The sequence below is a fragment of the Leopardus geoffroyi genome, chromosome A3 (assembly GCF_018350155.1).
Source record: "Leopardus geoffroyi isolate Oge1 chromosome A3, O.geoffroyi_Oge1_pat1.0, whole genome shotgun sequence".
Lineage (NCBI taxonomy): Eukaryota > Metazoa > Chordata > Mammalia > Carnivora > Felidae > Leopardus > Leopardus geoffroyi.
Window position 1 is genome coordinate 110,170,712 of NC_059336.1, and position 17,001 is coordinate 110,187,712.

Below are 17,001 nucleotides of genomic sequence, written 5' to 3' on the forward strand. Positions count from 1 at the left end.
TTTTACCTGTGATATATGTGAATGGGTTCCCTTTATTTTGCTTTCTTAGGCAGACTTAGGGGTAAAATGTCCACATTGAGATATCACCTCCAGGCAAGTTCACCAAACCCAGCTACAGGTGACGGAGAAGGTTTTGACTGACATGCATTCATCGGATGGCTTCCACCATGAAGTCTCTGATGAGGTAGCAAGGCAAAAAAGTGAAATCTTTCTCCCATCTTCTTAGGATTCATCAACATATCATACCCCTGAAGTAACTGCTGCCTGGATGGCTCATCTGATTTGTCTGCAAGAACCTGAAAGGAAAAACTTCTTAGAAGAAATAACCAGAAGGATTCCTAGTTACATGCAGCAACACTCATGACTGTTAGCCACTCAGTAAAGCACTACTTAAGATGGGATTTCTGATCACCTGCCTCAAGAGTCATGGGGTGCTCACTAAAAGCCCAGGTTGCTGGGGCGCTGGGGTGGCTTAGTCGGTTAAGCGTCCAACTTTTGATTTTGGCTCAGGTCATGAGATCGAGTCCCGTGTCAGACCCTACACTGAGCATGGAGCCTAGAATTTTCTCTCCCTCGCCCTCTACTCTCTCTCATAATAAAATAAAAAATAAAAATTACTGGGGGGGCGGGGGGAACGTAGGTTGCCAAGACCCAAACCTGTGGACTTGTAGGTTTAGCAAATATTCCCAGGTGGTTTGATCTACCGATAAACACAGTCAAGTTTTCTTAACAAACACGAACACCATTTGGAAGTCTTAAATCTACCTCACACGGAGACGCAGTAACTTACAAGGCTCCCCCGCCATGACAGGCGATCTGGTTCCACCATACCCTACAATAGCAATACCAAGCATCTGGCTAACAATAGGAGCGCTGAGGCCAGACATACTTATTATTTTAAAGGTTTTGAAATACTACAAAATTTTTTGTTTCAAGTTTTTACTTGAATCCCAGTTAGTTAACACATAGTGTAACATTAGAAATACTACAAAATTGAAATATTTAAGATAGTGAAATAAATCATTACCTTCAGCCGGACATCAATGCCCATGTTTTTTAAAAACGTCTGTTGTTTTATTGGACCCAAAGAAGCTACTTTTCCCTCTGCCATTCTGCGCAAATAACTGAAGTCTACATCAGCTGTTAGGTCTGCAGTTCCCGGGGCGATAAGGACATCATGAAGCTTATGGCCACAAAATCCCTTGAAAATAATTTTAAAATGATGAATTTTTGTCCTTTTGTGGTTATCAAGATTAAGGAAATGCTATCATTTTAGTACATTTTACATAACAGCTGTTAAAAAGAAAAACGTAGCCTGAATCAGTGGTTTCCAAACTCTTAAAACAGCACCCTTTCTTCAAATGAGATGCTATGTGGAAAACCCAATATAAAGTGCCGCCTGGAGTGCCTGAAGATGCTGCCCACAGTGATGGAATAGAGAAGGACAATTATAATACTATAAATGAATATTCATGACAAAATAATGTGATATTACAATGCTAGCCACTGTAGAAGCCAAAGATAAAGATCTTCAATGAGTTTCAAACCTAAAAACTTAATAGAGCATGCCAATTAACTTTTGAGAAGTCATCTTGCTGAATTATACGTACTCTGAAGGTGTCTGTCTTAGTCCCATCATGACCATAATCGGCAATCAGCGCAGCCCCTCCAGTCAGCGCAATGCGTTGAGAAAGTTCCTGAATAATTACACCAGCTTCAGGACACACTTCCACGTGATCCCTCGTTTCATCACTCTGGTAAAGGAACAGCTGCATCAAAATGCATCACTGAAAAGAACGGTTTCCTTAGGGTTTTTCTATAATGAGCATTTCTTGGTTACAATACACTCCTTCTCAATACGCATTATGTTGTCCACACTCAACTTTCCACATGACGTCCTCTTTATTATATGGAACTCCCTAGTGCTTTGATGCCGTCCACTAAGTTTACAAAGATATTTTAATTTTAATCCCTCTTATAAAAAGGCATATGCCTCCCAAACCCCTAGATGGCTGGTTCATTATAGTTTTATTTATGGTGATATTATGCTCGTAATTCATATAAATATATTCCCCTGGGCTGAATGCATGGGAAAGGAATTTTTGTCTGCCTAGAATAGTGCCTGGCAAATAACAGATGCTCTAAAATTTGTGCTGAAAGAACAAATGATATAAATCCAATATAACAAGATAGACCCTAGCAAGTAAGTATGTTTTGATACCTTCTTTTAGGGCAAAAGATACTCCAATGATATGCCCTCTGTCTAGAAACCTCAGCTCATGACCTTGTACCTGAGGCCGTAATTTCCCAAGATATTCAACTATTTACTAAGGGTCCTTAATAAGTGCCTAATAGTCTAGATGATTCTTTTGATGTTTATTTATTTTAGTGCCCATTAGTCTAAAAAGTGAAATGACAGTATTAGAACTTGTCAACTTGACTAGTATATATGACATTACACTAACTCCTGAGAAAATGGGAAAAAGCGTTGGTCTTTATTATGAAAACCTGTATTAACTTTTGCTCCTTCCTAATATACTCTTAAAAATGAAGTTTTGGGGTGCCTGGGTGGCTCAGTCAGGCCCACGTCATGATCCTGCACTTCTTGGGTTTGAGCCCCACGTTGGGCTCTGTGCTGACAGCTTAGAGCCTGGAGCCTGCTTCGGATTCTGTGTCTCCCTCTCCCTCTGCCTCTGCCCCTCCCCTGCTTGTACTCTGTCTCCCAAAAATAAATAAATATTAAAAAAAAAAAAAAATGAAGTACTGACCTGCCCTGATCTTGCCTCTAATGGCACAGAGCTAACAGGCATGGAGTCACACACACTTAGCAATTGAGTCTCTGCTCTTCGTACTGCTTACTAGAAACAAGTTACTTCAACTTGCAGAGTGCTTCCTCCTCATGTACACAAAAGGCTTATTGTGAGGCTTAAATCAAACAATAAAGCACTTAGCCCCCAGCTTTATTATTTTTTTAATGTTTATTTTTGAGAGAGAGAGAGAGCACGCGCCCATGCACGAGTCGGGGAGGGGCAGAGAGAGAGGGAGACACAGAATCGGAAGCAGGCTCCAGGCTCTGAGCTGTCAGCACAGAACCCAACGCGGGGCTTGAAGTCATGAAGTGCAAGATCATGACCTGAACTGAAGTTGGACACTTAACCAACTGAGCCACCCAGGTGCCCCATCCCCCAGCTTTATAAAATACATTACTGTGGTTGAACTGTAACCCCATGAGATTAGCCACTTCAGGCATAAACTGACACCTCGGGGTGCTGTGGTGACATACCTACCATCTTCGACCACTCTTCAAGATGGCAGATTCCGTCACCATTTGCCCCACTCAAATGAGAGGGAAAGTCATCGCTCCCTCTCTCGTGAATACCACTCACTCAAGTCAAGAACTGAAAACAATTGTATTTCCCAGGAGCAGAGGGTTAGCTCTTGGTAGCTATGAATTTGCTTCTCACTCAGGTAAAACTGGGAAGCTAGAATATGAAAAAACAGAAATGCCCCCAAGCACTCAGGTTGCTATTTGAATTTAATTATGCTCTGGAAAAAAAAAAAATTTAATTGATAGGTTCATGTTTAAAAGCTCCTGTGATTTTGAAACAAGTAACTTCTGAGGAAAAAGTACTTAGTTATGGCCCAAAAAGTAGACCTTTTTACAACATGCAATCCAAAACCTAAACGTTCCTCACAAGTATAGGGTTTTTTGAACCCTAAACACAAGAATGGCTCTTGTGATTACTCCTTGAGGGCAAAAGCAGCAGCAGCACATGAACCATCTTGGCCGTGTAGAATGAAGCTTACATAATCGTTTGAGAATTAAATGAGAAAATACAGAGTCACATATACAAAGTACTCATTAAACAGTTGTTGCATTACTGTACCATCAGGTAGGCAATACTATCACCGCGTGGTAGGGAAGTGAGTGAAGGGAGAAGGTGAAGAACTTGCAGAGTAAGCGCTTACTAACTTCCCTGTTACGTCAAGGTCACGCACCCAAGAAAGGATTTTACCCCAGGCTCCTGACTCGATAGCCTCTGCACTTCCCACTCATAAAATGCACCGCATATGTTAAGAGCAAATCTCTCCTGGCCCCTGTAAAGCAGTAACTCAGAAAACAAGACTATGAGGATTCGCGTGGTATTCCTACTTGTATGAAGACTTCCGCTGGGGTGACACAAGGCGCCAAAACAAACCGCAGTTTATCAGAAGCTTGGGGATCAATATCGATGAATACTTCTCGCCATCCTTGCGGAGTTTTCTAAACACAAAATAACACATAAAAACTAATTCTTACAAGTTTTTTCCTCAAAACTGCCTCCCAAAAATAACTATTAATTTTCTCCTGCCATATACAAGATAGATGACTAACATTTACAAAGGATTTTACCACTTAAAATCACTTGAAGTCATTACTTCAATTCCTTCAAACAGTAAGACGGACAGATGAAAACTACTAGTATTGGTTAGATAAGTGATGGAGCTGAAGATAAACTAAGCAGCATGGAAAGTGCCCCCTAACATGGAAAACAGACTCTGAAGGACTAATAAAAAGCTTTTGCTAACAAATCAATGCATGCTCTTAGCCTTAAAAATTACCAGGACACATACATTACCACCAAATCTTAAGTCTGCTCACTTCAGTTTCAATGAGGAAAAATTTTCATCTTTGGATATCAAAACTATTGGCTAAAACGTAATCCTTCCTTGCAATAAAGCCATTTACCATGTTATATTCTCACATATCTTTGTCCTTGGAAAAATAAGCTTTTTTATTGAAATTCAAATTAGTTAACATACAGTGGAGTCCTGACTTCAGGAGTAGATTCCAGTGATTCATCTCTTACCTATGACACCCAGTGCTCATCCCAAAATGTGCCCTCCTTACTGCCCATCCCCGATTTAACCCATCCCCCCCCCACCTCCCCTCCAGCAACCCTCCATTTGTTCTCTGTGTTTAAGAGTCTCTTATGGGAAATAAACATTCTTAATAGTTATCCTAAGACAATTAAGATTCTACTTAACCTTTTACTTTTGCTTTTCAATTATTTATATTCATCAGAATTCCAGAGTTAACTTTAACAGTAATCAAATACCATTCACGTTTATTCTTCCAACATAAGCCCCTTTGTTATTCAATTATAAATATGACTTTATCCCATCAATACCTGAAACTTATGCACAGGAAGAACATCAAAAAATTCATGCGCAAGATAAAAGCTGTACCCTATTTAAAAACAGAAGGAAAAAATAGTTTCAGCATTAAGGCAATATCTAATCGTTCTTTTGAACATCAACAAAAGAAAGCGCCTAGCGGATCGAGTAGGAACCTGAGGTGGCTTCCACAACCATCGCTACCAGAGAATCATCCACCTCAGGCACTGCTTTGCCTACTCTGAGAACGCGCTCAAGAACAATTACTACCGTCCTCATTTTCCACATATCCGGACCCGACGGCCAAAACATCCCAATTATCAATTTAACCCTTTATTCATCACAGGGCATGAAAGAAATTAGAACCCAAATTTGTTAGCTAAAAGAGGCTTTCAACTTCCTAAAATCATCTGAGACAGCTGAGCCCAGGACTCGCCGAGGTGGCTTGCCAAGGTCAGACCACCACTTTAGGTGGGAGCAGAGGTCCATCAACATAGTGGATGGTCCCTGCCGAGTGCAGGGATTTTCCCACCTCTCTGAAGGTAAGCAAGGATGTTCAAAAGATGAGACAGTTAAACTCAAACCACCTAACTCTGCTTCCATCAGTCCCCACCGCCTTGGACTGCCTCAGCGTCAGTGCTATCTTAGGGGTCAGGAAAAACTTAAAGGTACAATAGGGATCTATCTACATTTTTGTGCAAAACCATATGAAAGGCATTTCTCCTTATTATTAGGCATGTTATTTTTTTAATACAATGCTACTTTCTAGAAACAAATTTGCTATTCCCTATGAGTAAGGGTTCTGGTGGCATTGCGTCAACGTACTATAGTGCTCTACACGTTTGTAGTCGCCTACCATCGCTGGGATGGGTGGTAATCAAAATTAGCTCATCACGCAGTGTAAACTAATTACCTTTTGGAACATCTTGCAGATCTCGGTACCAGGAAATTGGAATCCCAGATTTAGTAACACCTTTCATATACGCGGGGGATCCAGGATTTCGCTCTAGAGGGACCTTCTCTTCAGTCAGTGTTAATGCTTGAATCTCACTCAGTTTTTCGCTCACCTCTACCAGATGTATTGAAATGTCACAGTTTTTCAGCACAGATCCCAGCTGACTGAACACCTAAATACAAAAAGAAAGAAAAAAATGGCAAAATACAATGTGTTGAGTAGATTTTAGGTTTTCTTTTTTTTTTTTTTTAATTTTTTTTTTTCAACGTTTATTTATTTTTGGGACAGAGAGAGACAGAGCATGAACAGGGGAGGGGCAGAGAGAGAGGCAGACACAGAATCGGAAACAGGCTCCAGGCTCTGAGCCATCAGCCCAGAGCCTGACGCGGGGCTCGAACTCACGGACCGCGAGATCGTGACCTGGCTGAAGTCGGACGCTTAACCGACTGCGCCACCCAGGCGCCCCAGATTTTAGGTTTTCTAATCATTTCCCTTAATGCTTTGCTCATGTCACAGAAGTAAAATTTGGTTTCAGAGGAACTTCACACAAGCCACTCTCCAGCAGTCCGTGAGATTCATTAGCTATCAGTTATTACAGTCTACATGAAAGACGAACAATGCATAATTTGGTTTCCTAATGAGAAAAATTAGAATTAAGACTAACAAAAAAACATTAAAGATTTAGCATCCAGTAAATAATCAGACTAGGGAGTCTAAAGAGAGAACAAAAACATGAAATGTATATATCCCCCTGATTTTATGAAGCTGCTATGTCTATGAAATAATCTCATCTTTGAGATGTTTCAACTGTGTTCCCAGGAAATCAAATTCGAAGGGCACTAAAAACTTGACAGTTTAACTTCGCAGTTCTTTCAATTTTTAATTTTTTTTAGCCACACACATTTATAACTGTTGTAAACATGAAGAAAAAAGGAGTACACTGATATTTTATCAATATCTCAATGCTAAAAATTCAATGCCAACGCATAAAGTATGCCAATAGTATTTTTCATTTGAATGTAATTTTCACTGCTGATTTGCCTCCTATTTTTGAGATCTGAATAAGCAGGTATAGGCTAATAATAAGACAATTTTTCCAAATTTCATTTGGAAATGAAACTACCAATGGAAAACTTCCCAAGAGAAAAATCCTTCAGAAATTATGATCAAAAAATGAAAACAAGTCCGTAATTACGTCTTTGTCCATTTTCTTAACATTCTTTTAAATTCTTTAGCTTTTTAAAGTTCTTAGGACTTCATCTAAAGAAGCATCCTGTATGCATTTTAAGAGCTGTGGGCTTGATTTTTATTGTACCTGAAACAAGACAATATTATTTGAGAACCTTATTAAGTATTTTGTATTCAAATGACTTTGCCAATTTAAAGCGATAAAATAGAACACTGGAAACCTAAAACAGTGGTTCATTTCTTTTACCCCCAAATATGATATAATCAGGATTATCTGTCAGATGTTATACGTTTTTAAAAATCCTTTGATTCCAAATTTCAAGCAAAAATCATACTGCATCAAGACATTCAAATGTATACTGAATATGTGTTTTTGTTTTTAAAAGCCTAATGGATTCCAAAACAGTGTAACTACAAAAGTTTAACAAACACAATTACTTATCACGTACTATAAACAATATTCCTCCTCTTTAGTGTTTTTACAAAACATTAGGTACAGTGCTAGAAACAACAATACATGGAAAGATACCGCATCTTTGGTTAAAGTGACACGACCCTTCCCTTCGAAAACGTGTCCTCCCTCACCCTCAGATGCCACCACCATCATTTCCTGCTCTTTCTTTATAAATGTTCCTAATTGCATTTGTATCACCAAACACAAATTGTTGAATGTTGACATTTGGGGATTTTATATAGATACAATCATATGATCCGGATTCTTTTACAAATTGTTATTTTCACTCACAAGACACTGAGGTCCGAGTGTTGTGCATTCTGCTGTGATTTCATGCAGTTTCACAACCCTTGATGTTCCACTGTATGACTGACTGTACCACAATTTACTGATCTATTTTCCCATTGAAAGGCATTTGGGTTGTTTCCATTTTTTTTGCTCTTCTAAACAATGCTGCTGTCTTCTTGACCATGTCTCCTGGTACACATCTGCACTAGCTCCTGTAGGGCACACGTCTAGCAGTAAAAGTGCTGCTGGCTCATACAGTGTAAGTTACTGTGACGTTAGCAGACGATGCCCAATAAGCACATCTCAAAGTGCTTACCCCAAATTACACTCTTACAGTGTCTGCGAGTCTCCATTGCTCCCCATCTCTCCATCTTCAACAACCCTTGGTGATGCCAAATGTGCTAATCTTGCGGACACGGTGGTATCTCACTCTGATTTTAACTTTCATTTCCTTGACTACCAATCAGTCTGAGCATCTTTTTGTTTTTACTGCCCATGAGGACTTCCTCTTTCATGAAGGGCCTGTTCACATCTTTAGCCTGACTTTTCTATTGAGTTATCTGTCACCTTCTTAATGATTGAAAGGAATTCTTCATGTATGCCAACTACCAGTTCTTTATGTGTTGCAAATAACTACTCCCACTTTGCAGCTTGTCTTATCACTCTCTTTATGTGTCTTTTGAAAATTTTTTTTAATGCTTGTTTATTTGGGAGAGAGAACCAGAGCATGAGCGGGCGAGGGCTCCAGGCTCTGAGCTGTCAGCACAGAACCTGATGCGGGGCTGGAACTCACAGACCATGAGATCATGACCTGAGCTGAAGTCGGACGCTAAACCAACTGAGCCACCCAGGCGCCCCTACAGTGTCTTTGAAGAATAAAAAATTCCTAATTTCTTTAAAGAACAATAACTTCTTAAATTTAATGTAGTTGAAATTATCCCTCTATTCATCTTTACCTTTATGGCTTCTACCCTTTACATAATTCACAAATTCTTTTCCCACCTAGAAGACAAATATATTCTCCCATGATGTCTTCTAAAGGTTTTAAACTTTTCCCTTTCACGTTCTCCCCTACACTCACTTTTTAGATTACAAACAGACAACAATAAGTAATGATTCATTATATCATTCTGACATTGTATTTTAGCAGAGAAAGAGGAGGTAAGGAGGGAGGACCGAAAGCCACTGAAGTCAATGAAGTTTGCAAACAAATCAAAAGAACAAAGGTTCAGGCAAGTACACGAGACTCTGAAGACGTTCCTTTTATTACTTACCCTCAAAATATCTCCCAAGAGGGTACCCCTGCCTGGGCCCAGTTCCACCAGTTGGAAAGCTGCATTTTTTCCAGTGGCCATCCATTCACTAATGAACCATATACCTAGCAGCTGCAACAAGGAAAAAAAAACTGTACTGAAATATTATAGCGTAAAAGTATATAAAACTCCAAGGAAATATGCACTTTACGCCAGAAAGCAAAATATTTGCCAACGACCACATGTATGTCATTTACTATGTACATATATGTATGCACACCCAGAAGCCTCATGGAGGCGGCATTACAAAAGACACCACTTAGGAAGCCTAGTAACAGAGCACCATTAAAAGGCAGCCCCACTGTAAGAGGTCCCCTGACACAAGGAAGAGGCTAGCACTTCCAGAAAGGTGCTGCTGTTGGGACAGCAGACAGACATGAAATAAGATGATGCCATTTCTTTACATTCATATGACTGATACGATTACATGGCTTTTTAGGCACAATTACCATTTTTAATACCTGGATTCCACTTCCTCTTGTGTACTACTTTCTATTTCTAAATTCATCAGGGGTTTTTATGTGGAAATCAATGAACTGGAATTCCTGAGGAGAACTGAAAATTTGTGAGGGGGTTTCCACTGGAACTACGGTACAACCACGGCAGGGTGGGGCCTGAGAGCACATCTCGCCCCACGGACTCCTCAGGGTTTTGCAACTTTTCTCCCTTCACTTTTCTCTCTCTCTCTTCTCTATTATTCTGTATTCCTCCAGCATATAAATGATTAAAAATTAAAACTTTTGATGAATCACAAAAGCAAAGGTGTAAAACACTACTTATTACAGAAGAATACAACCTGATCTGCTCTCAAGTGTTTGTGATACTAGCTTTTTAAATTAATGTTTGTTTTGAGAGAGAGAGAGAAAGAGAGGTGTGCAAAGACAGAGGGACAGAGAATCCCAAGCAGGCTTTTTTTGCACCTTTAGCACACAGCCCAACACAGGGCTCGAGCTCATGAACTATTAGATCATAACCTGAGCCAAAATCAAGAGTCGGACACTTAACCAACTGAGCCACCTAGGCGCCCAGATATTAGCTTCTTTTATAGTTGAAACTGACGATTACCTCCCCAAAGATCTGACTTATTTCCGGTGAAGTAATGAAATCTCCTTTTTCTCCTAGCATGTCACGATACACGTAATATCCCTGAGTAAAAAGAGAAAGTGGAGAAAACGGATTAACTTTCAAGTAAGTTTTGTAAAACACCCCTCCAGAATCTTACATAATGTATACAATGACATAATCATTTGGTAAGAAAGTTCCGTCTTCTAAATAAACATGATAAGCACAGTGACTTGATTTAAACTTTACACAGCACCAATCACATTGCAGAACTATACTATCCCAACATGACCCCTCCTTGACCATCAAGGCAGAAGCCATGCCACGTCCATCTCCACACCCGCCAGCCCCTCCCTGCTCCCAACACCCAACACAGTGAGATCCTGCCTGCCCCTCCCTCCAGCCTCCTCTCCCCAATTCTCACTGTTTCAAATTAGCCACGCCTGCTGGTGATGTTGTTGCCTGACCTGGATGCTTGGGAAAAGGGAGTGTTCATTTTGTGAAAACTTACCAAGTTACATACCTGTGGTTTATGCATTTTTCTATATGAAGTTTATATGTCCATGAAAAGTTTTTGTTTGTTTTTTTTAATTAGCCCTCTTTGTCCACAAATCCAAGCCATTGCAGATGCTCTCCTTTCTCCCTGCCTGTTTCTCCCTGGCAATCTTACACTCAATAAAAGTGAGTATCTGCTCAAATGTCACCTTCCCTGACCTCCTCCTCCAGCCCTCCAACTTCAGACTAAATGCAGTGCTTCCTTTTATGTGCTTATTTATTTATGTATCTGTGTTCCTCACCAAGAAACACAGTTATTCGGGATAGAGAACTATCTTATTTACCATACTATTCCAAGTTTCAGCATACTGTCTAAACTTCATGAAATACTCAAGAATTCTGTTAAAAATTCCTCTATACTCCTCAAGCCCCTTCTTTCACCATCTTACTCTTTGCAGGTGACCTGGGATCCAGTCTACACAGGAAGTAAAGAATGTTACAAAATAGGACTGACTCAGCTTCCTGACCCCAACTGGCCTCCACCTGCTCCCATTCGTTCCTCAGAACTCAAAGGATGAAATGCCTTCACCTTCTGCTCTTACCCAAACCTAACCCCACCACCTGTGCTCTGGACCACTGCCTCTCCTCACACAGCCCTCATAGGCCAGGATCTTGTTATCATCCCCTTCTCTTATAGCTTTAACTTCCCTCTCTCAGCAGCAGAAATATATTTGAGTCACACTCAACTTAAAAAAAAAAAAAAAAAAAAAAAAAAAAACAACTTTTCACTTCATACAGCATCTCCCCCTCTAGCCTTTCTCTTCATAAGTGAAGATTGCAGGGATGTTTTTGTGGTGCATTACAAACCACTCTGGTAGCCTAATGAAGGCTATGGATCCCTTCATACAATGTTTTTAAATGCAAGACTTTAAAACACATAGGGTTAAAAAAAAAAAAAAGAAAAATACTTATCCAATATTTAAAAACTAAACTGATGTTATAATAGTATATATGCAGCTTTAGAAGTATGTTAATAAAGCCAAACTTAAGGTCCAATAAGTAACAAAGTTTTGAAATATGGATGAGCACAATGGTACCTCACATTGGTACCTCACAATGGTACCTTGTGAGATACCTACAATCACTCTGTTGGGTATGACAACATCAGTGATTTCCACTAATGTTAAAGTTACAGGTATTACTGATGCCACAGGATGTCTCCTCTATTCATAATGAGAGAAATGCTAAATTTCAGAAGCTAAGGAGGTAAATGCAAATTAAACCCATGAGATACCACCTCATGTTAGGTCACCATCAAAAACACAAGAGATGACAAATGTTGGTGTGGATGTGGAAAAAGGGAACCCTTGTGCACTGTTGGTGGGACTGTAAAATGGTACAGCCACCATGGAAAACAGTATGGAAGATCCTCAAAAACTTTAAAATAGAATACCATATGATTCAGCAATTCCACTTCTAGAATATATCCAAAGAAAATGAAAACACTACCTCGAAAAGAGACCTGCACCTCCATGTTCGCAGCAGCATTGTCTATAACAGGCAAGACATGGGAACAGCCTGTGTCCATCAATGGATGAATGGATAAAGAAACTGTGGTATATAAACAGGAGGGCACATGCAGCCACACAAGGGATATCCCTGGAGCATCTGGTTCTGGTGACCAGGGGAGACCGCACATAAGGTACCACAAGATCTGTTTTACACAAGGCCACTACTTTCAAGACCAAAAGATGTAGCTGGTTTAACAAATACATATATACACAGAGAGTGAAACAAAATGAGGGGACAGAGGACTATGTCCCAAATGAAAGAACAAGGCAAAATCACAGAAACAGCTAAATGAAACTCAGATAAGCAATAACCCTAATAATAAAGAGTTCAAAGTAATGACCATAAAGAAACTCAGCAGGCTTAAGAGTGAATGAATGCAGTGAGAACTTCACAAGAAGATAGAAAATATTCAAAAAGAACCAGTCAGAGCTGAAGAATATAATAACTAAAATGAAAAATATCCTAGAGGGACTCAACAGCAGATTAGAGGATGCAGGACAGATTAGTAATCCAACAGGGTAATGAAAAGCAAACAAACTGAAGACCAAAAAGAAAAAGAATTTAGGGGTGCCTGGGTGGTTCAGTTGGTTGAGCATCCAACTTAGGTTCAGGTCATGATCTCACAGCTCATAGGTTTAAGCCCCACATCAGGCTCTGTGCTGACAGCTCAGAGTCTGAAGCCTGTTTAGATTCTGTGTCTCCCTCTCTCTCTCTCTCTCTCTCTCTGCCCCTCCCCTGCTCATGCTCTGTCTCTCTCTCTTTCAAAATAAATAAACCTTTAAAAAATTTTTTTTAAAAATGAGAATAAGTTAAAGGAATTCTGCAACATCTTCAGGCATAATAGCATTCACATTATTAGGAATCCCAGAAGGATGAGAGAGAGAGGTTGGCAAAAATCTTATTTCAAGAAATAATAGTTGAAAACTTCCCTAATCTGAGGAAGAAAGCAGACATCCAGGAAGCACACAGAACACCTAACAAGACAAACCAGGGAGGTACACAACAAGACACATAATAATTAAAACCGCATAAAGTAATGATAAAGACAGTCTTTTCTTTTTTCATTTTTTTAAAATCTTTCTTTATTTTTGAGAGAGAGAGAGACACAGAGTGAGAGCAGGGAAGGAACAGAGAGAGAGGGAGGTGCAGAATCCGGAGCAGGCTCCAGGCTTCAAGCTGTCAGCACAGAGCCCAACGTGGGGCTTGAACCCATGAACCATGAGATCATGACCTAAGCTGAAGTCAGACGCTTAACCGACTGAGCCACCCAGGTGCCCCGATAGAGACAGTCTTCAAAGCAGCAAGAGGGGCCCCTGGGTAGCTCAGTCAGTTAACCATCCGACTTTGGCTCAGGTCACCATCTTGCATTTCATGACTTTGAGCCCCGTATTGGGCTCTGTGCTGACACTTCAGAGCCTGAAGTCTGCTTTGGATTCTGTGTCTCCCTCTCTCTGCTCCTACCCAGCTCAATCTCTCTTAAAACTAAACAAACATTTAAAAAAAAAAATTTTTTTTTTTTTAAAGAAGAGAAAACTGTAACATACAAGGGAAACCTCATAAGGCTACGAGCTGATTTTTCAGCAGAAACTTTACAGGGAACAAAGGAGTGCTATATTAAAAGCACTGAAAAGAAAAGACCTACAACCAAGAATACTCTACCATGCAAGATTAAAATTCAGAATAGAAGGAGAGACAAAGAACTTCCAAAACAAGATAAAGGAGATCATCATTACCAAACCGGCCTGACAAGAAATGTTAAAGAGAGGGGAGGAGGCAAGATGGCGGAAGTGCATGGAAGCTTTTTGCGTGTCTCGTGTCCACGAAATACAGCCAGACCAACACTAAACCATTCTACACACCTAGAAAACTGATTGGATTAACACAACAATCTGCACAGCCTGAACGACAGAATTCAGCAGGCACACGGCATGGAGAGCTGAACTTGGGAAGCGAGAAGCTGCGAAAGGTAGGGAACCACTTTTGCGGGTGGAGAGAGGATGGAGACCGGGGACGGGGGGAGGTGGGGGATACGGGAAAAGTATCTAAAAGTATCTAAAAGCAGCTAGAGGAAAAAGTGGAAAATTGGAAACAGCTGCAGGGACTAAATTAAAAAGGGAGAAAGGAGAGGGTTTAAATTCCATTAAGACTGTAAACAAGGGGAGCACAAAGGCTGCAACTCAGCTGCTCAATACCTGGCGGTGCTCTGGTGGGAAAGGCGAATCCCCAGGAACAGAGTGGGGTCCAGGAGGTTCTTGGGCCACACAGGGAAAAGTGGTTCCACTGATGAAAGGACATTTGGTAGAGACTGTTGAAGCCACCTGGTCCCAGTAGACCCCAGAAGGCAGCCACATTCGCTGGTGCTGGGGCAAGGCCATTGAGAGTGAAGCCTGGTGCCAGATGTGTGTTGTGATTTTCCATAATCCCTGAAATGCTGCTGCTACACTGTCTTGCGACCATTTTCTGGGACAGGCTTGCACCTGGCTGCAGCCTCAGGACATCGGCAGCAGCAGGGTACAGCAGGCGTTCCTGGGTGCAGATGACGTTCGGCCATTGCTCATTCGGCTATTGCTCAGTGAGACCATCCTGCAGAGGGGCACAATGGGTCAAAGCCACAGTCCTTCAGAAGTAAGGGGCCAGGGAAAACAGCCGCATCTGAGACAAAACTTGGGAGAGAGGTACTGCCTGGGGCCTGATCATGGAGAGTGAAAAAACGGGGAGTGGACAAGCGCTGAAGACAGAGGATGGGTGTGCGATTGCTGATCCGGGAGAACAGACTGGGTAGCTGCAAGGCACCATTTTCTCCACTCCCACGCATGCACATATGCACCTGCAAGTGCCGCAACAATCCACCCCAATAGGCTAGCAGCGCCATCTAGTGGAGAGTAGAGCTGTTACACTGAGCCCCACCCAACTGGGCCAACCTTGTTCTTCAAGAACACAAGTCTCACCACCGGCCTAATTTATGGACTATAAAGAGCTACATAGACTGACTTCTAGGGGAAAATGAAACAATTTCAGTCCTACTTCAATCTGTTAGCAGGTTCATCTATTCAATTTTCTTTCTTTTTTTTTTTTTTTTCTCTTTTACGATTCTTTTTCTTGAATACAGAAAGAGAAAAAACTCATTTTTATTTTCAATTCTTATTAAAAATATCTTTAATTTTTATTGGTATACTTTTTACTTTTGTGTAAATTTTTTCAAATTCTGTTTTACTTCTATCATTTTAGTCTACTTCAGTGTATTCATACAATCTTTCAAATTTTCATACAATCTTTTTTTTCTTTTTCTCTTTTCCATTTCTTTTCTTTTTCTTGAATGCAGAAAAACTTCATTTTTACTCTCAATTTCTATTAAAAATATTCTTATTTAATTTTCATTACTATATTTTTGGCTTTTATGTAAATTTTGTCAAATTCTATTTTACTTCCACCATTTTATTTTAGTCTACTACAGTGTATTCACTTTTTCAAATTTTCAAACGATTTTTTTTTTCATTTCTTTTTTCTTAAATACAGAAAATGAAAAAATTCATATTTATTTTTAACTTTTATTAAAAATATTTTAATTTTTTTCTACTATATTCTTGATTTTTGTGCATATTATTTCAAATTCTATTTTACCCCCATCATCTCATTTTAGTCTACTTCAGTGTATTCATTTTTTCAAATTCTCAAACAATTTCCTTCCCTCCCTTTTTTTTTTCTCTAATCTGTCAAACCACTTTCAACACCCAGACCAAAACACACCTAGGATCTAGCATTATCTATTTGATTTGTGTGTATGTGTGTGTTTTTAATGTTTAACTTTAATATTTTTTTAATTTTAATTTTTTTAATTTCAATTTTTCTACCTCATTAATTCCTTTTCTCCCTTCAAAATGACAAAACAAAGGAATTCACCCCAAAAGAAAGAGCACAAAGAAACAACAGCCAGGGATCTAGCATTATCTATTTGATTTGTGTGTATGTGTGTGTTTTTAATGTTTAACTTTAATATTTTTTTAATTTTAATTTTTTTAATTTCAATTTTTCTACCTCATTAATTCCTTTTCTCCCTTCAAAATGACAAAACAAAGGAATTCACCCCAAAAGAAAGAGCACGAAGAAACAACAGCCAGGGATTCAACCAACACAGATACAAGCAAGATGTCTGAACCAGAATTTAGAATCATGATAATAAGAATACTAACTGGAGTCGAAAATAGATTAGAATCCCTTTCTGCAGAGATAAGCGAAGTAAAAAACAGCCAGAATGAAATTAAAAATGCTTTAACTGAGCCGCAATCATGGATAGATGCAGCAGTGGCGAGGATGGACAAGGCAGAACAGAGAATCAGCGATATAGAGGTCAAACTTATAGAGAACAATGAAGCAGAAAAAAAGAGGGAGATTAAGGCAAAAGAGCATGATTTAAGAATTAGAGAAATCAGTGACTCATTAAAAAGGAACAACATCAGAATCATAGGGGTCCCAGAAAAGGAAGAGAGAGAAACAGGGGTAGAAGGGTTATGTGAGCA

The 17,001-nt window shown here is 39.8% G+C and overlaps 1 protein-coding gene across 2 annotated transcripts in view; it reads right to left on the minus strand.

Annotated features, from left to right (window-relative positions):
• NDUFAF7 (NADH:ubiquinone oxidoreductase complex assembly factor 7) overlaps positions 1 to 17,001 on the minus strand; it is a 24,748-nt gene continuing 7,747 nt past the window's right edge. For both annotated transcript variants that reach the window (XM_045447137.1, XM_045447138.1), the window contains 8 exons: positions 10,421 to 10,501; positions 9,317 to 9,427; positions 6,071 to 6,284; positions 5,172 to 5,230; positions 4,154 to 4,264; positions 1,611 to 1,754; positions 1,028 to 1,201; positions 1 to 296 (listed from right to left, as the gene is read on the minus strand). In XM_045447137.1, the coding sequence (XP_045303093.1) occupies positions 84 to 296; positions 1,028 to 1,201; positions 1,611 to 1,754; positions 4,154 to 4,264; positions 5,172 to 5,230; positions 6,071 to 6,284; positions 9,317 to 9,427; positions 10,421 to 10,501 (1,107 nt within the window). In that variant the 3' untranslated portion in view covers positions 1 to 83. The remainder of the gene's footprint in view (positions 297 to 1,027; positions 1,202 to 1,610; positions 1,755 to 4,153; positions 4,265 to 5,171; positions 5,231 to 6,070; positions 6,285 to 9,316; positions 9,428 to 10,420; positions 10,502 to 17,001) is intronic.